Here is a 20,471-nt window from a genome sequence, read left to right on the forward strand (position 1 = left end):
TTAAGAGTGTAAGAAAAGTCTGGAATGAACCCAAGGCTATTCCATCATTAGGATCATTCCCTCAGCACATTGATTCTCCTGTTGTGGCATTTAATTCTGAAGGCTGTTCTCACTACACCACCCCCTCCAAATCTTATTGGTGATAGATGAGTAATTAGTTTTACTAATTAGATATGGAATTTGCACTAGGAAATTACCATTAGTTTAAGATTTGATCTGTGGGATCAATTAATTCCCACTATTAATAAGTAGCATTGCAGCAAATGTTAAGCAATTCATCTATTTCAGATGTGATTGGATAGGTAAACAAAAGCAGCTTCTTTGTTTCCTTGTAAATGTCTAGAAACTAATACAGTGTGGTTCTATCACTTTATGTACAGGTAATCCTTCTCAACACAGACACAGCCCTGTTCAAGCTGCTTCATCTGGGGCTCACTTGGACACTTTTTATGCCACAATTCAGACAATTAAACATTTCACTCAGCTCCCATTTGATGATTACAACAACATTGAAGTTATACAATGTATAAAAAGTCAGTCAATATGAAACACATACAAGCAATATACAGCTAGACAGCTATTTAATTTGAAGTTCAAACCTGAAGTTTGCAATAACGTTGGTCCTTTTTCAAAACATAAAATCACACATCGAAACAGTTTGAAAACAATGCCATCTCTACAAAGTCAAGGTCTCATTTCAGTGGGAGTGAGTCAGTGTAATGAGCCATGGCAGATAAAATTGTATAACACCAGTATGACTAACAAAAGGTTCTTTTATACTGTATAACAAAATAACAAAAGTTAAAGAATCATTGGATCAATAGAAGACAATTACGTTAATCATTTTATATGAATTTCTTTTATTATCTTGTTGGTCACATTGTGCTTCATGCCTCTGGTTCATATTCTTGATACTCCTCCTAAGATGTAAAGAAACAGAAATTACCTTTGTTTCCAAAATTTCACGAACGGTTGATTCACATTTTCTTTCCACACAAGCGTAAAATAGAATTCATCACTTCCAGCTTTCTTTTTAGCACGTATGGTATGTGTATGCCTGCACTGATTTGGTTCATTATGATTTCACAATTAAATTTAATTATTTGAATTTGTTCAGCAGCTGACTGACATTTTCCTTAGTCAATGCTCCAGGTCAGTGAGATACAAATACAGATATGTGTTGTGTACTTAATGCACAGTGAATTCATACAAAAGCAATAGGGCAGTTCACTTTAAAATTAAATGTCACCTAAAATGTACACCAATTAAAAAAAAAAAGCATAAGCCAAATATAATACTCCAAATTGATTCTTATTGAAGTTGAGTATATTTTAAAATAATTACCAAGGAATATATATTTCTCAAAATAATTAATTGAGTTTTGCAGTTATCTCAAAAAAAAAGCAGAGTGGCAGAACAGGTTTGGGAAACATCTCACTCTGTAGATCAAGTCAAGCTATTAGGATGAAAGTCTCTGGTGATTGAAGGTACTTAATAACTAGTTGCGCTATGCAGCCGTCTAGCTGTATTTTTCTGAAGAAGGGTCCAGACCTGAAATGTCAGCTTTCCTGCCCCTCTGATGCTGCTTGGCCTGCTGTGTTCATCCAGCTCTACAGCTTGTTATCTCAGATTCCCCAGCATCGGCAGGTCCTACTATCTTTGTGCTATGCCAACACCATTTGAAGTTAACACAAGTACTAAGGCTAAGATCCTCCACAATTCTACAATAATGATGACAGCAGCAGGCTACAGATGTAGCTGGTCTACATAATTTGGAAGGTTTTCGAATCATGATGTGTTCTCTGGTGATTCTGCAGTTGAGAAACATTGTAGGGGAATGATGGAAGGTCCTTAACTTCACATTAGCTCAAACTTTACCAATATGTTGATACCAAATATTCCATTAATTGTCCTCATTTAGATTAAGAAGGGGAAAATGTTAATTTAAAAATTCAACAACAATGAATACAAGTAAAAGACGTAAATGACAGATTTCAACTTTAATTTTATGTCTTTTATTTTTATTAGCATAATAATGTTTTCTAAATCTGACCATGCCAACTATTGGAGTGGGACCTTTGACCTGAATGAGTGGGTGGTCACCTATCCTGCTGGTGGTCAAGGTGACAGCTGCACAAAACCTTTATGCAACTGGCTGCTTCCAAAAATCCACTTTAGACCTGTGAGGGATCAGATAATCCTCAACCCACAAATGTACTAAGTCTATTACTGAGATAATTTGTGCTAGATCACACCATTTCATCTCATTACTTAAATGGAAAAAACTGCAGAAAGCTGCAATGCAGAAGGACTTTGAGGAATTTGTGCACAAAACACAGAAAGCTGGCACGCAGGTGCAGCAGGTAATTTGGAAAGCTAATGGAATGTTGGCCCTTATTTCGAAAGAGTTTGAGTGTAAGAGTAGGGAGGTCTTACTGCAACTGTACAAGGTGCTGGTGAGATCACATCTGGAGTACTATGGGAAGTTTTGATCCCCTGATTTAAGGGAAGATATCATTCGATTGCAAGCAGTTAAAAGAGGGTTCACTTAGATGAACCCCGGTATGAAGGGACTGTCTCATGAACAAAAGTTGAACAAATTGGGACTATACTCATTGGAGTTTAGAAGAATGAGAGGTGATCTCATTGAAACATATAGGATTCTTAAGGGACTTGACAGCATAAATGCTAAGAGAACACAGGGGAGAGTCTAGGACCACAGGGCATAATCTCAGAATTAACTGAAATGAGGAAGAATTTCTTCTCGCACAGGTTTGAGAGTCTTTGTAATTCTTGCCGCATGGAATTGTGGGGACAGAGTCCTTGTGTACATTTAAGGCTGAGGTAGATTCTTCATCAGTAGGAGATTATGAGGAAATGGTAGGGAAGTGGATGGAAGGAGAGTCAGATTAGCCATGATCCTATTGAACAATACAGCAGGCTTGAGGGGCTGAATGGCTTACTCCTGTTCCTATTTCTTATGGTCTTATGATCTTATGGTGACAAGGTCAGTGCTGCAGCCTGGCCAGTATGCTTTGCCAACATAGCTGGCATCCCCAAGTTCAATGGCTATAGATTTTACTGCGACTCTTTGAGAATGTCGTATTGCAACAGCTGACTAAACAAACAGAAAAGGATTCAATTCCATCAATTTATAATTAACCAATGATTAGAAGTCTGTGCCAAGTACCTTGGGAGACACCATGTTGCTTCTAACCTTGAGAGTGCTTATTTTTCTGCATTGTTTCCAGGGCTGGATGCCTTTTAAAGCTGGTTAGGCAGAGACAGAGCCTACCCTCTACAACCTTGACTAATGACTCTGTTACACAAATCGTTTACTTAGGTCAAGTTTTATTTGAGCGCTTTCCTCGACCAAGGCCTTGGTGAAATTGATGACAGGCCTGTTGAAGATGAGGTTCTGATGGGTGGATTGATCTGGACGGTCTTTGCATACTGTGATCTGCAGAGCTAGACCAGACAAAGAGGGGATGTGATGGACATTGGAGAGCTCGGAGAGCAACATCAGTCGTCAGAGGACAAAACTGAGGACATTGAGCGGTGTAGCATCAGGCATAACAAGCCAGACAGAACTCAATTGACACCCATCCCAATAGATGTGAGTTGGGTGCAATGACCACTTCTTGACTGTAAATTTGTTGCTGCTCAAAAGACGAGTTCCCAGCAGCAAATGCAACTTTTACTTTTGCCTTTCTCTTTGCTTTCACTGTTGCTAAATAAGATTGAATGCTTCAACCATTACTGCTTTTTAGTATGTGATGCTCCCACAACGAACAATGAGAAGATGTTAAGCTATGCTGTCTTTGGGGAAAAGTAGCACTCCCTTGGACAGGGTTCTAAGATGGGATCAAGCTAAGGGCGCAAAGTCTATGTAACTGATTCTTAAATAGCAATATGTACATGAATGCACTTGTGTTTGCAATGAAGTGTCAGCATATCACTTATGTGCTCTGAGAACCTTTTCTTTTCAGTTCCCCACCTAGTACATGTACAATGAAGGGCAAACCCTGGCAGGCAGAGCTTGACCTCATGTAAGGATGGACTTTATAAATGGTGCAGGCAGTGGTGAGAGGGAAGATATGATGAGTGGGTCACCATGGTGTACAGGTAATGAGGCAAGTTGCAGAAAATGGCTTGAGCAAACCCCCTAGAGCTCTCAGAGACAAATCCTCCATGGTACCCACCAAAATTGATATTTAGCCAATTTCAGAAAAAATCAGCCCCTTGAGTGACTGCATGAGGGGAGGGAACTGCAAGTTCATGTGAGGCTTCCATTGTCTTAAGATAGCCTGAGTTACTTAAGACCAGCCTGTGCCAGATGTAACAGATGTAACTGTAATGGATACTGCAAGTGATTTGGGAGATGTGTTCAAACTGGAAGCATATTGAAAACGGAATAACAGAGCAGAATGCAGACTCCAGTGTAGCCTGAGATCTTGGTGCCAAGAATGGATGTAAGAAAATAGATCCTTTATTCAGTAGGGACCAGGAAGGTAGCTAGACTGATACTGAGAAGGCAATGGGAGCAGTTGTCACAATCCGAGTCAGCATTTTAGCCCCAAGAACCTGGAAGTAGTGCTGCAAAAAGTTCAATGATCTTGATAAGATGCGTGAATACATCTCCACTCCCACCAAATGAAGCAGTAAGCACTGCTCAGTTTATCATCATCCTGTGTCACCAGCAAATAACAATCAATCACGACTCATATCTCACATTAATAGCTTCACCTCACCCCTGTACATTTGCACTACTGCGAACCTCACACCCACCTTTCAATGCGTGCATGCACGCGCACACACACATACGCACACACTGTCAGCTATTGAACCATAACACACAAAATACACAAATGGATTACATAGAGATCACTGACACGCTTCCCACAGTCTTGCAGAGCATGGACCTGGTACAGGTGCAGCCTGCACTGAATAACCTTTAGGGGACAAGCTGGGATACATATCTTCATCCTGATGGAGAAGATGGTTGGTGGCAACATTCAAGTGGTCATGTCTGAACCAAAGCCAGCAGCAGAGATAATGCCTATTAGATAGATAATATGCTCCTATGTAATCGTCCCTCTCACACCAAACTCAACTGCATAAGCTCCTCTGATTTACAGACAGCAGACAGTCTGCGATTGCACATCTTGCTTTTACACTTGCCCCTACAACCCACTGTCTTAGTATTATGAGGACTCAGTGAGAGTGTAAAGTAGGAGTCATGCGAGACAAAGATAAGGGTGGGTCAGGTCTTTGTAGTATAGCATGTTTTTATAAACTGTAAATAGTTGCACAGAAGCAACAAACTACATTAGTTTACTCTCTAAGACTCTACTTCCTAGACCAATGGTCAAGGAAGTTGGAGAATTTCTCCTACCAACCTGAAAAACTATGGCCTCCTGTTGCGTGCCTTTCTTTCCCCTCTCTCCTCCCTCCTTCAGCAGCTTATCTTTCTCTCTATCAGCTCCATTCATCCTCCTGTCATTGTTGAGAATAGAAACTATGGCACTCATGACTAGGAATGACCTGAACACACCACTGAAGTCAGATCCAAGGGCTGCGTCTTTGCCATACCTCTGCCTCAATTAGGTCTGAGGTAGGAAGGCTCATGGACTGCGCTATCATTGAGTGAACATTGTAGCATACTCAAAATAAAAATGAGTAAATATTACCTATAAATCAATAAACTGTCTGATGTGCACCGAAAACTGAATGGCATCAATATATAAATTTTGATAAGAATCTAATCAAATAAAAACACATGGAGGTCCAAAGTTCAGCAACATCAGTTAATGCTACAGCACTGAATTTAACTTCCCAGACATGAGTTGATGTCCTTGTCACTGCATTATCCCTAACACTTGCCTAGATGTTTTGTTATAACAAGTTTTGTCCTAGTTTTAAATGCCACTGTATTACTAAGTATACATTTCAGATATGACATGACTTTAGTTCTGGCATTTCTTAATGCTGAATGCGAAGTAGTAATGAAGCAATGTGGCTGAACTAACTTTGTAGCACACACAAAACATTACCTTCATTAAAGAAAACTTTTGGCTTGGATTTATGTAAAACCAGGCTGTCTTGCTACAAGGACCAGAAATAAACCCATGTGGACAGATTGTAGGACCCTTGGAGAGATTTTGCTGTATTGGCTGATTATGAGATTGCCACAAGAACCATTGTCCAAATTAGGATGGCAACCTGCCTTTCAGATGTGTTGATTAAATTAGAGGCCAGCAGCTTGGTAGGCTAAGTAGTGAAAATTGTGGAAGAACAGTGCAATTCCATGCTGAGGGACCCTTCAAGGCACAGAAGGTTTTCTCATGGTGCTAGGACCAGGCAGGCAGGCAGGCCCTTGGTAATCAGTGGCATGAACCTCCAAGGGGGGGCATTAGAGTTAGGTGTGTGAAGGGTCAACCACTGTCTCCATGGGTCATGATCAACTATAAAGGAAAGACCATACCACCCCTCCCTGATTTCCCTAACTCCAAGATCCCACTGGCTGACCACCACAGTTAATCATCCATCTCTGCTCAAGGCAATATCCCATCCTGATTTTAAAAAAAAAATCATGAAAGTGATGTGGGTGTCACTGGCCAGGCCAACATTTATTACCCATTCCTAGTAACCCTTGAGAAGGTGAGTTGACTTCTTGAAACAATGCAGTTCATTCAGTTGGTGTAGGTAGTCCCACAAGCTCATTAGGGAGGGCGTTCCAGGATTTTGATCCAGTGATACTGAAGGAACAGTGATATATTTCCAAGTCAGGACAGTGAGTGGATTAGAGGGGAAGTTACAGGTAGTGGTGTTTCCATGTATCTGCTGCTTTTATCCTACTAGTTCTCAGATGTTGTGACTTTGGAAGGCATTGTCAAAGGAGTCTTGGTGAATTTCTGCCATAAAATACCAGCAAGATCAGGAAGTAGGTGCACCACTGCTACTGACACTGTCACTGACGCCACAAACTTTTCTTCACACAGAATGAACATTGTTACCATAGGACTTCACCGAATGCCAGTGCAGAGAAAGGAAAGTGAAAGCAATGGAATTCTCTGCGTAACTGCAACAACTTATACATGTATTATACCTAAAATGTATAATAAAACCAAGATACTTTGCAAATATATAATTAAACAAGTGAAAGAAGGCCAATAGATTAATCAAATATGTGGAATTAAAGGAAAGAAAATGTTGGAGACTTGGAGGGCTTCTTGGAAGGAAATATATAACATGGGGTAAGGTGAACAGAGTTCGAACAGGACATTGTGTAGCGCATTATGAATGAACTGAAAGATGACACGTTGGCCAAGAAAGAATTTGAGGTTATAAGTGCATGAGTAAGGGGCTTTTATTGCTTTAGTACCCCAAATGTTAAGCTGTGGAAAATCATGGTACTCTGACAAAAGGGACAGTAAAGAACTTGGGAAAGGTGGTACAGAGGTAGAGTAATATACATCTTTGGATGATATAGATAAAGAGTCAAGTGTCAAGGATAGATTGTTGGACTGGGTGGGTGAAAGAGATATCAATCTAGTTAGGAAATGTAGGCATTTCTTGAAATGCTTTCATTGTGATTGGGAACATAAAAGTATGTAATTGCAATCTCATTAATTTGGACAATAGGAGAAAGAATTTGCAAGATGCATCAACCATATTAAAAGCTGAAGAGACAAGTGATAATGCACCACAGTAACTGAGTGGATTTCATTTTTGACTTTGTTTAGGATGATAGCAATTTTAACATTCAAGGGATTGTGGGCAAGTTAAGAAAATTGACAAAAGCTCAGTCGTTCTGAGTTTCATGAATTGGGTGGCTATGCATTAGGAACTATGATTTTAGAACCAGTAAATGATTATTTTGTGGTGTGATTAATTGGTTAAATCTGAACTATTTAGATATCATCAGAAATAGTGAAGAGAAACAGAGTTAAAGGAAAATGTCAATGTCTTGAAATCTCAAATAAAAAAACTTAGCCAATGCCTAATGATCCATCATGTAGCTTTCTAACCAAACATTCATAGATTTTATGTTCATTACAGATCAATTAATATCTTTCTTTGTTTATTACAATCAATCCTCTTAATCATGACTTTTTATGTCTGTTTCCTTTGCATTTTGTTCTTTCGAGTCAGTCAACCTTACAGATGTGTCAGTATTTTTATTCAACCCTGTGACAAGATGTGTCAGAGACTACCACATGCAATCATTCACTATGCAAAATTTCTTCTCCAAAGTAATAAATTAATTCTTTAGTTATTTGCTAATTTTAAAATGTAATGTTTCATCCTCATTATAATACCAATGCATCATTATATTCTTTGAGTCAGCAAATTGACAGATAAGCTGAGTTGAGCCTCTTCTAACTCTCTCATCATAGCTGTGAGTGAAGAAGACAGTACCTATTTAAGATGATCTAGTCATAGAGTCATAGTGTCATAGAGTTGTACAGTACGGAAACAGACTCTTTTGTCCAACTTGTCTACACCAACCAGATATCCTAAATTAATCCAGTCCCATTTGCCAGCATTTGGCCCATATCCCTCTAAACCCTTCCTATTCATATACCCATTCAGATGCCTTTTAAATGCTGTAATTGTATGAGCCTCCACCACTTCCCCGGCAGCTCATTCCATACACGCACCACCCTCTGCATAAAAAAAGTTGCCCCTTAGGTCCCTTTTAAATCTTTCCCCTCTCACCTTAAACCTATGCACTCTTGTTTTGGATTCCCCAACCCTGCGGAAAAGACTTTGACTATTCACTCTATCCATGCATTCTGATGAGTGGTAAACTTGATGGATCTGGTGGTCTTTGCCTATCCACCAATTTTGTATATTTATTTATTTTCTAGTATTATTCTCAGTGGCAATCGTACTTTTGTGTGAATAACTGGTGGAACATGCTGGCCTTTTTCACATTTCAGCTGGAAATAGGCCAAAGCCATTTTGTGGCCTCAATAAAATAGAATTAGGAAACAACTTGTTGGATTCAGGCCAGGGCAATATCAGGCAACCTTGAAACCAACTAATTGATAGCAAAGATTAGTTTGGGTGTGGGAAGGTGTGGTGCGGAGCCTGTGTTATGTTATGAGTGGATCCACACATAAAAAAAAACTTAGATTTCTGGGGTTCTGCTGTGTCGTCAATTGGCTGAGAGTGTACACTGTATGCTCTAATCAGATTAGCCTTACAGTAACAACAGGGTTCCATGATGCTAAAGGGCCCCAAATTCTAAACTTAAACAATTATCGCAGACACATGACAAATATATGGATACAAAAGGAAATACATGGATAGGAAAGGTTTCGAAGGCTATGGGCCAAGTGCAGGGAAATGGGGTTAGCGTGAATGGACATTTTGGTCAGCATGGACCAGTGTGGGCCAAAGGGCCTATCTCTGTGCTGTAGGAAACTATGACTCTACACAGTAGCAGGGTTAATGGACTATTATGTCTACCAAATCCATTTTGAAGCTATTACTTTCTTGTTAATTTCAGCAATTTACCATTGCCGATTTAATCTTTGAAGAGATATAAAGTTTGAGATTGTCTAACTTTATTTTTGTGTTTTTTAATTTTCAACTTACTTTTGCCTTGAGCAGAAATTTCTGGTAAACTGTAGTAGCCTGCCAGTGGGATCTGGGATGGGGAAAGGTTGGTGGAGGGGGTAGGGATGGTTCTATGATATGTTCAGATTGGGAAGTTTAGAATGTGCTGAGGAGAGAGAGAGGAATATTCTCAGAGCTCAGGATGCAACTGGATGCTATATTAGGAGAGGTTGGGTCATTGAAGGAATCGTTTCAATGGGATAAATTTCCTTTCATTATTTTTGACTTTCCTTATGCCCTTAGGAGTATGACTTGATGTACACATGCAAGAACACATCATGTTGGTTTTCCTTTGTTATTAAAGATGGCCATTTCTGACATGCATTGAGTCATCTGTTGTGCATTCTAACATCCCTGAAGGAGCAATCAGCCATTTTTAGTGGCTCTTCCTTCTTGGGTGACTGTGGAGCCTGACTGCAGACTCGGTTTCCACAGTGTGTGCAAGGATGAAGTGTCTGATTCGGTTGGGATTGCCTGCTCTTTCTAGCTGGCCTCTATTCATAGTTGTCTTTATTTTTTGCAGTTTGAAGAGTGCAATAACACTGTGTGAGATTACTCCACAGGTAGTTTCTTTCTTATGCATTTTCTCCCAATCTGTGGAATACTTCCTGAAGTTCACTCCCAGGAAGTCTTTGAAACTTAATCTTGGTCTACCTTGTAGGTAGTGTCCAAGTTTAATTTGCGAATTCATGATCACACTAGGGATTTTGTCATCAGTCATACTGTATGTCCATCCCATCTGAGCTGGCCTCTGACGATGACTGCTTCAGTTCCAGATTTTGGATCTTTGAAGAATTTTAGTGTTAGACACTTTATCCTACTATTCAATAAACAGGATGCTCTGAATGCATCCCATGGAATCTGTCCAATAGCTTTTTATTTCTGGAACAGATAGTCTATGCCTGACAGGCACACAGGAGTGTGGCTTCAGAACATACTTCAGAAAACATGGCTGCAAAGAATATACAGGAGAACATGGGGTCCATGATGTACTCTTGCTTTACACCTCTTGTTATGTCAAAGTGGTCAGCATAGTCACTACAGTGTCTCTGGCCACTGTTCGATCATGTAATTGTTGTGTCAGATTTACAACTCTATCAAGCCACCCAACTTTGGCAACATGTCCGTGTGTGCAAATATGCCAGGTGACAGCCTTTTGGTGTTATGGCTGGACTGTTAATTCGGAGACCCAGGTAGTGTTCTGGGGACCTGGGTTCGACTCCCGCCACAGCAGATGATGGAATTTGAATTCAATAAAAATCTGGGATTAAGTGTCAAATGATGACTACAAACCCACTGTTGAAAAAACCCACCTGGTTCAATATCATCCTTTAGGGAAGGAATCCGCTGTCTTTACCTGGTCTGCCCTACATGTGACTCCAGATCTGCAGCAATGTGGTTGACTCTTAACTGCCCTGCAGCCTATTTGGAATAGGCAATAAATGCTGGCATAGCCAGTGATGCCATCATCCCATGAATGATCAAAACAAATGCTTTTTCTTTTGCTTTCTTATCAGCTCATAGTATTCACTGATTCTTTAGAGTTAGCAAAAATTCTGAATTTCTTTTTGTATTAAGTTTCAAAAATTAACAGTAATCGGGTTGGTTACCAGTTACCAGACTTAAATTCTGGTAACGAAGTAGGAACTATACATAGTCACTAAATTAAATACATGTGGAGTGGGGAAGGATTGGGACAATTTTTCGTATTCTGCTTAAGTAATAAACACAAATCTCCAATTAATATAACCATGAAAATGAGACACATTTCATTGTGTTCCTTGTTAGTCAGTGTGTTTTTAAACATCCAGAATATGTCACAGCATTTCCATTTCCTCAAATCATTGTTACAACAGAAGCAAGTAATAAGCAGTTTTAATAAGCAGGTAACTTCCCTAAAATCGAACAGCAGCTTCATCTTGAACTGTGACTTTCCACCATTTGCATAACAAGCTCTGAACAGCATTTTACTAAAATATATTCATTCAATTCAGTGTTTTTGAAAGTAGGTCAGCTAAAATTTGCTAGTGGAAGGGCTGCACTTCTTATAGTATTTATTTTATCCGGTGTCTTCAATTGGAATAGCATTAATCTCCACAGAACTGAAAAACATGGTGCACACTGTAATTTTAAGAACATGTACACCATCATTATTGATACTTGAAAATATGTCAGGGAATACAAAGTGGATGACATACAGAAAGAAGATTATTGGCTGTCAACACTTGTTTAATAGCCATGGCATTTAATGCTGGAATATGTAATTGTGTTGGTTTGAAGGATAGGAAGGACTGTTGCAGATGTTTGTTTCCTTGCATATTATTCCAGTTCTAACTGTGATCATAGTATTCAACTCAGTATACTCTCTATGTTTAAAATAACAAAGCCTATTTTAGAGAAAAATTATGTTCTAGTTCCATTTCCATCAGTTTCAAATTGTAGATTACTATTTCAATTACGAATAGCATATTCACTTCATGTGCATATTATGCTGACACTGGAAATGCTAGAAAATGAAATGCTACCACACTCCATCCAATAACAGTTTAAAGCATTTGGATGTTAGATAAATTAATCCTGAAACTAATTAATTCTCTGAAAATTGTTACTAATCCATCGACCTGTTATATTCTTCCGTACTAACTGCAATATTTTATGCTTGGATTAAGACAAGAACTACCAATGTGTTTAATGACAAAATTAAAATTACGCATGTTTCTCAAATGTGATATCCAGTAAGAGAAAGAAGTGTCCACTACAGCAGTCCTCTCAAGATGATTTGGAACAAAATACTATTTTGTGTCTAATTAATGTTTCTTTTCTGTCATTTCACTCTTGTTGTGATTTAAAAATGTAAACTTAAGAGTTATAACATACAACATGTAAATATCACAATCTAGGTGATCACTACCTGACAAAAAAAACTACACACCCTACAGGAAAGTTTTATACATCTGTAAAAATGCTTTTAATAAATCATGCTGATTATTTTGGTTATTTGGCTGTGGATATGTGATCAGATGGCTTCAAATCTAGTTATTATAGTTGTTTAGCAGAGTTGCATTTATGAATAAATGTATAATATACGATAGATCATAATGTGATATGACAACTTCATGAATGCTATCAATCACTTAATAGACTGCTTGCGGTTCTAAATTACTCTTGCATTCACCCATGCCATGCAAGTATTTGGTGGAATTTATTTATCTGTAGTCTTTTCCCTTTGATTGTTTGAAAGATTAGGCAGTCAGTATAAATCACTCGGAATAAGGTTGATAATCAACAACTTATATTTATCAAGCATGTGTAATATAATAAAATTGCACCCCCCAGGTATTTTGCAGTAATATTATCAAACAAAATATGACACTGACCAAATTAAGATGATATAAGATTAGGTAAACGGAAGTGTCTTAAGGGAGGAAAGCAAAGTGGAGAGGTGTAGGAAGGAAAATCCAGAGCTTAGCATCCAGGCAACTGAAAGTGTGACCATCAATATTGGAGCAATTTTGATTGAGAATGCACGAAAGGTCAGAATTAGAGTCATGCAAATACCTTCAATGGTAGTGAAGTTGGAGGAGATTACAGAGACAGAGACAGAGCCATGCAAGGATGGGATATTTAAAATCAAGACATTGCTTGACCAAGAGCCAATGCAGATTAGGCGCAGATATAATAGAGGAATGGGACTTGCTGTACGTTTTAACACTTGCAGCAGAGGTTTGGATGAGCTTCATTTACTCAAGGTAGAATATGGGAGACCAACCAGGCATGCTTTGGAGCTGTCAAATCTAAAGGTAATGATGACTGGGTAAGAGTTTCAATAATAGGTGAGTGATAACACTGAGGTGGATTTAAACAGTATTACATTTGGTTCAGAAATATGAAGTTAGAAGTTCATATCAGGATTAAATGTGACACCAAGCTGAGATGGACTGACTCAATCTCAGACAGGTTGCAAGAGAAAGAGGTGAAGTTGGCAGTTTGGAAATCGAGTTTGGAGCAGGAACTGAAAACAATGGCTTCAGTCATCCCCAATATTTAACTTGAGCAAATTTCTGCTCAACTGGTACGAGATATTGGATAAAAAGTCTTATAATTTAGCAAGTGGACGGGTTGAGAGAAAGGTGAGGTAGATCTGCGTGTCTTCAGTGTGCACGTGAAAATCACTGTACTTTTGGATGATAAATCCAACGAGGAGCATGTAGATGATATTATGACACAGAGACAGGCTGCTGAATCAAATCAATCTCCCTATTCCTCTATTCACAAAACAGTAAAATTAAAATACTCGATGACTCTCAAAATTGACCCCAATGGTTCCTAAACAAAGTTTTTTTTTAAATAACCAGGACCAGATTTTGTGAAAAATCAAAACTGGACACCAGATTTCTAAAGTAAACAAAACATTTAATAGTTTATTAATAATAGTCCCTTTAGCAAAGCAAAGGTAAACCACAAGGTAATCTAACTAATGTCTATGACTTAAACTTGATCTTCTTTAATTCTAGCCCCGACTCTCACACACAGATGGACAATTTTGCGGTCAAGATATTACCATAAATGGATTTAATTCATATTGGAGATATGTTACTAGTGGTTTTACCTAGGTATCAGTCCTCGGCCTGCGCCTCTTCATGACCTTTGCTTAATGAACTAGACATCAGAGTGTAGTGAGTGAGTTTGCAGATGGCACCAAAATCTGTGCAAGAGTTAAGATGCTAGAGGAGTGCGATCAAATCTGAAAAGATTTCGATGTACTAGTGAAGTGGACCAAACATTGGCAAATAGCATTAATTTAAATAAAAGTAGCATCATGAAAGGTGGTGTGGCTAACATAGGATACTCATTTATGGGTACAATAATGAGAAAACAGGAGAGAAGAAGATTTAGGCTTATTTGTGTCCAAGATGAATGTAGAGAAACTATGGATGATACAAAAAGTATTGGGTTATAATAGAGTATAAATCAAAGGTCGCCATTTTGACATTCATATAGTTGACTAGTCAATCAGTATCTGGAGTAATGTACCCAGTTTAAGGGCCCCCCACTTGGGTGATGATACAATGGCCTTGGAGAGTTACAAGAATGTCACCTAACTGAAAGAAACTCAGCTATTCAGGTAGGCTCACAGACTTCAGTCAGGTTATTCTGCAGGAGTTTAGACTGAGAGGCTTGAAAGAGGTCTGTAAAATAATTAAAGGCTGGACAGTATTATATTAATAGAGTATACCAGTGCAACAGATTGGGAGAATCAGAGGACGAGAACTCCTTCACCAACAGCGTTGTGGGGGTACGTACATCAAATGGACTGCAGCAGTTCAAGACGTTAGCTCACCACTCCTTTCTTAAGGGCAACTATGGATGGGAAGTAAATGCTGGTTAGGCCAATGACACATCCTATGAATAAATAAAAAGAAATCTACATCTTTACCATCTCTTCTCATGTGCTTGTCTAGTTTCTGCTCAAAGGCATCTGTACTATTCAGTTCAACTATTCACTGTGGTAATTAGTTCAACATTTTTATCACTCTTTCAGCAAAAAAAAAATTCTTCTGAATTCCCTCCATTATTGGATTCTTGATGACTATCTTATATTGATGGCCTGTAGTTATGCTCTTCCTCACAAGATGAAACATTCTCTCTATATACATTCTGGGAGTACGCTTCCTTCTTCTTCGACCAAAATCCACTACCTTACATTAATTTGTGTTGAACTTCATTTGCCAATTTGTTTGTTCATTCAGCAAGGTTATTAATGTTCTCTTGTAAATTGTTGCAGACTTCCTCAACTTTGGCTATACCCTCAATTTTATGTCATCTGCTAATGTGGAAATTGTATCTTCGATTCAAAAGTCTAAGTTATTCATAAAGATTATGAACAGCAGTGATTCCACCATTGATCCTTGTTGAACACCACTTCTCATCTTCTGTCACTCTGAAAAAAACTATTCTTTATTCCTTTGTCTGCTTGCTGCCTTGAAGACAACGAGCAATCTAGTCTGCCATTAGTTGCCTGATTCCACATTCTTTGATCTTATTTGTTAGACTATGATGGGACACTTAATTGAAAGCGAAGAAAAATTAAGTCACTCACATGATTATTATCTACTCTGTTACCTCCTGAAAAAATGCAATAGTTTGATCAAGGAAGATTTTCAATTTTTTTAAAAATCCAAGCAGACTGTTTTGTTTTCATATTACAAATTTCTAGGTGTTCTTTTCTTTAGTAGGCATTCCAGTTTTGTCTTTCTATTCATGTTAAGGTAACTATCCTTCTAATGTCCCCTTTCTTAAATATTGCAACCACGGTATGTATTGGTCAGTTTTCTGGTACTACATCTATTTCTAATCTGTTATCTCTTCCCCAAATTCTTTTTTAAAAATGTGGCTGCAATCTGTCTAGACTTGAGCTTTACTCAATACATCCCCTTTAATATTTTAAATTCACTTGTCTCCATTCACACCTTAGCATACAATGTTAGGTTGACTAGTTATATCTCCTGTTGAAACTGCAGCAAAACATTTATTTAATACTTCTACCATCTCTCTATTGTCCTCTGTGATATTATCCCATCAATCTCTTAATAGTGCTGTTTGAATTAAAATCTTCCTTTTTATTGTTGTGATTGAAAAATACTCTACCATTTTTTTATGTTCCTTGATAATTTAATAGTTTCCCCTTGCATTTTATAAAAAAAAACTGCTCTTCTAATCTCTTCATTTTCTTTCTTATTATTCTCTCCTTTGCTTCTAACTCTCCGAATATATCTCTCTTCCCTCACCTTCAAATGCTTCTTTATGACTTTAGATATTCATGAAATCACTTTAGTGTCCAATTTGCTCCTTCATTTTAGCAGAATCTATTGTCCCTGCACTCTATTGAACACTGCTTTTTTCACATTGGCAAACAGTGATGTAGATTACCAATGTGGATGCCTATTTTCTTTTCTCAAGTTCTATTCCTAGCCCCTCAAAATCAATTATTCCCCCGTCTATTTATTTAGTTTTTCTCACATATCTGTCTTTCTCTTATTAGCTTAAATATTATGGTTACTATTACCAACGTGGTCCCATATTTTTACTTCTCTTACGTTATCTGGTTCATTCCCCATTCCTTGATCCAATAGCAAATCTTTCTTTGTTGGTCTTTTTATTGGTTTAGTAAAGAATTCTACAAATATCTAAGGAACTCCATACCCTTATCTCCTTTTGACAATTAATATCAGGGCAGGTGAAATCTTCTACGCCCTCCCACCTCGGTTACTGTTCTGTGTTTTTAACTCAATTGCCTACTTTGTCTGCATATTTGCTTCTCCAGGTTCCTTTCACTATTCAGTGATCTGTGGACTACACTTAATTATGCAATGAATCCTTTATTATCTTTTATCACACTCTATATGAACTCCACTTTTATCTTGCTGATAGTTGTATCTCTTTTCTCCCCTGTCATTATGCTATATTGAAAAAGTACAGATATTCCACCTCCCCATTTTCCCTATTTTTTTCTAAATATGTTCTATCTTGCAATGTTTAATTCCCAGCTATAATTTTCCTATAGATATGTCCATGTAATTCTTACTATGTCTGTTTCTTCCCAATGTGATTGCTTCCAGCACCCTGTTTGATTCCAGACAATATGCATTGTTGTACAGGCATTTAAATATATTTTATATCCTCTCCCTTTATGTTTAACCATCTTTTTGGAGTCCTGTTTCATAAATCTACTTATTTCTTTGTCATTAACATCCTCTCTAACTTTATTCTTTATATTCTATATTCTGCTGCATTTTTCAGTTTGCATTTGAGCTTTTTTTATTTCAAAAATAAACTTTAATCGTGAAACAGATCTTTGTATGTATGCATAGTCACAAATACATTTCAATTTTGTACACTAGCATATCAAGGAAATAAACAAACATAAGAGTTTGACTCTATCCATACAAACTGAAGGTATCTCTTACCTGAACCAGATCTGGGTAGCTCTCACTAGCCACGCCCTCTCACTTATCAGTTTAAAGGTTTTCCTACTTCCCTATTCACCTGTACCTTCAGTACATGGGTTCTAGCCTGGTTCTTATGGACCCATGCCAGCAATATAGCTCCTTCTTGTTATAAAACAGGTACCAATATCCCATGAACGGGAAACCCTCTTTCCCACACCAGCCCCTTTTGACATATTAGTTTTCCTGACCTGTCTGTTCTCATGCTAATTTTCAAAAGACTGAGGCAGTGATCTAGAGATTACTGCCTTGGAGATTCTGCTTTTTTCAATTTTCAAGCCTTACATCTCATACTCATTCCTGTTTCTTCCTATGTCATTTGTCCCCACATGGAGCACTGGATTTGTCCACTTCCTTTCATTATTTCCCAACAGCTGCTGTAAGGCAAGAAAGTCTCTTTTTACAGCAGGTACTCATTCATGGAATAATTTATAGTGAATACATTTAGGTGTACTGTTATGAAGCATACACACTGCCTTATTCTTTATCTCTCCCCTTTTTGGGAGATGCCTATATTCTGTTTGTGAATTCTGTCAGTTACAATGTTAGGCTATAAAGTTAAGTTTTACACAACTATCAAATAATAATTAACTATCATCAGACCTTTCCAAATATATTGGGAGCACAATAATGTCAGGCTGAAGGTTGTTTATTCTGTTTTGAAGTCAATGCTGTTAGAAATTTATATATATATTCACCCAGGCCATAGGAGGCTACGGACCAAGTGCAGGTAAATGGGAGTAGTGCAGTTTAGAATTTGTTGGTCAGCATAGACATGGTGGGCCGAAGAACCTGCTTCTATGCTGTATGACTCAATGACTGTATGAATGAAATCTTCTGATCTGGGTTAAAACCCCAATTTGTAACCCTGATCGGACAAAACAAAACTTATTAACCTTCTCCCTATTTTCACAATTACCTTCCCATGGAGGATTATCTTAAATTCACCTCACTCAGGGAGCCACACAGAGATTCTTTACAGAAGCCTCAAACCCTTTTTATGGCACTAGTTACCATATTGTGGTGAGTAAAGAGTTTTACTCTCTAAAAACTTCTTTGAAAAGCTATGGAGAGAAAGTTAAGTGTTAAGGACAAGATTGGGTGAGGTTAATGAGTTAACGGGTAGGGTGAAAGATGGGTAGAATGATATCTTGACAGGTTTGTGAGGTAGGTAGGTCATGGGCTAGTTGGGTTAGATCAGATTAGATTGGATAAGGAGTATTCAGTGTGTCAGGGGGCACATCCTTATCAAGAAAGAAGGTAGTCCAGGGGTAGGGAGGAGAAGGAAGATGGATAGTGATGTTTAAGGAAAGTCAGAGGGATTAGGGAGTAGAGTTAGTTTGTGAGATCATATCAGGGAGTGGAGTTAGAGGATCGGGGGAAGGTTTGAGGTGGTACTCATTGGGAATGGATCAAATGTATTATTACACAGGAGGTGGACATGGTTTTAATCTGTCTAACATTTCCTGGATATCTATCCAGTTAAGTAAATCAGAGCTGGCCAAAGTCCATGACTCAACTCAGAGGCAGAGACTTTTTCAGATGGTCATGGAGTAAGGGGAATTGCTTATCAGAAGTTCAAACTTCCTGCCAAGTCATCGTGTTGGCACTTTATGACCATTAGCACACCCTATGCCCTTTGCTCTGAGAACCCGACCTGATAGAAGTTTATAAAATAATGAGGGGTATAGATAGAGTTGATTGTAGTTGTCTTTTCCCTAAGATGGAGAATTTTAAGAATAGGGGGCACATTTTTAAGGTGAGAGGAGAGAGATTTAAAAAAGACATGAGGCAATTTTTTTACACAGAGGGTATTTTGCGTGTGGAATGAACTTCTTGATGAAGTGGTGGATGCGGGTACAATTACAACATTTAAAAGACATTTGGATGGATAAATGAATAGGAAAGGTTTGGAAGGGTATGGGTCCAGGAGCAGGCAGGTGGGACTAGTTTAGTTTTGGACTATGTTCGGCATGGGCTGGTTGGATCAAAGGGTCTGTTTCCATGGTGTATTACTCTATGACTCTATCTGTTTCAGTTGTTCCTCTTCCCCTCTGTCAAAAGCATAAAAAAAATTTTCCAGTCCTATTCAGCTCCAAAGAAAAAGCACTTCAAACTCAAAATGTTAACTCTTTTTTTTTCTCTCTCCACCTGCTGAGTTTCTCCAGCACTTTCAGTTTTTATTTCAGATCTTGAGCATCTTCAGAATTTTGCTTTCATTTGCTGAAGGAGTACTGTCTTTGGAATAAGATATTAAATTTTGGCCCTAACTGTCCACTCGGATTGATGCAAAGGATCCACTAGTACTATTCAAAGGAGCAGATGTATTCTCCCAGAGTCCTGGCCAACGTTTATCCCTCTACAAACATCACTGAAAAAATTGATGACCTCGTGATTAATTTCATTGCTTTTATGGAAGCTTGCTGTTGTGCAAATTGACAATCTTTGAAACTAAATAGTGATTTTTCAATAAACAGTGAGGGGCTGGATTTCATGCTCTTTGCATAAGGTATGGAATGAGCAGCTTTAATGGTTAATAATCCACATGTGAGAAACTCGCCCAGATAAACCTCCATTCAGTCTTATTGGAGCTGCTCAGTGGAGTTCTTAGCCTTTGAGGAGCCTTATCACTGATGGGCAAACAGGGTGTCAGAGAAAAGGGGAGTGGGGTCTGTTCTGCAACCACCCCCATGCCCCTCATTTGTGCCTCTAACTGCCCTCAGACTGGGTCAGATGGAAACTCCACTGCCCAGAAACTGCAGGCTGGCTGACCTGGTTTCCTTATCAGGAAAACAGCCACTGTAGATAATAAGAGATAGTAGGAACTGCAGATGATGG

At 38.4% G+C, this 20,471-nt stretch overlaps 1 protein-coding gene across 2 annotated transcripts in view; it reads right to left on the minus strand.

Annotated features, from left to right (window-relative positions):
* Positions 1-363: 363 nt before the first annotated feature.
* sncb (synuclein, beta) overlaps positions 364-20,471 on the minus strand; it is a 61,836-nt gene continuing 41,728 nt past the window's right edge. For both annotated transcript variants that reach the window (XM_048603710.1, XM_048603711.1), the window contains exon 6: positions 364-920. In XM_048603710.1, coding sequence (XP_048459667.1) covers positions 888-920 — 33 coding nt within the window. In that variant the 3' untranslated portion in view covers positions 364-887. The remainder of the gene's footprint in view (positions 921-20,471) is intronic.

Source organism: Rhincodon typus, chromosome 12 (genome assembly GCF_021869965.1).
Source record: "Rhincodon typus isolate 14 chromosome 12, sRhiTyp1.1, whole genome shotgun sequence".
NCBI classification, from domain to species: Eukaryota; Metazoa; Chordata; class Chondrichthyes; order Orectolobiformes; family Rhincodontidae; genus Rhincodon; species Rhincodon typus.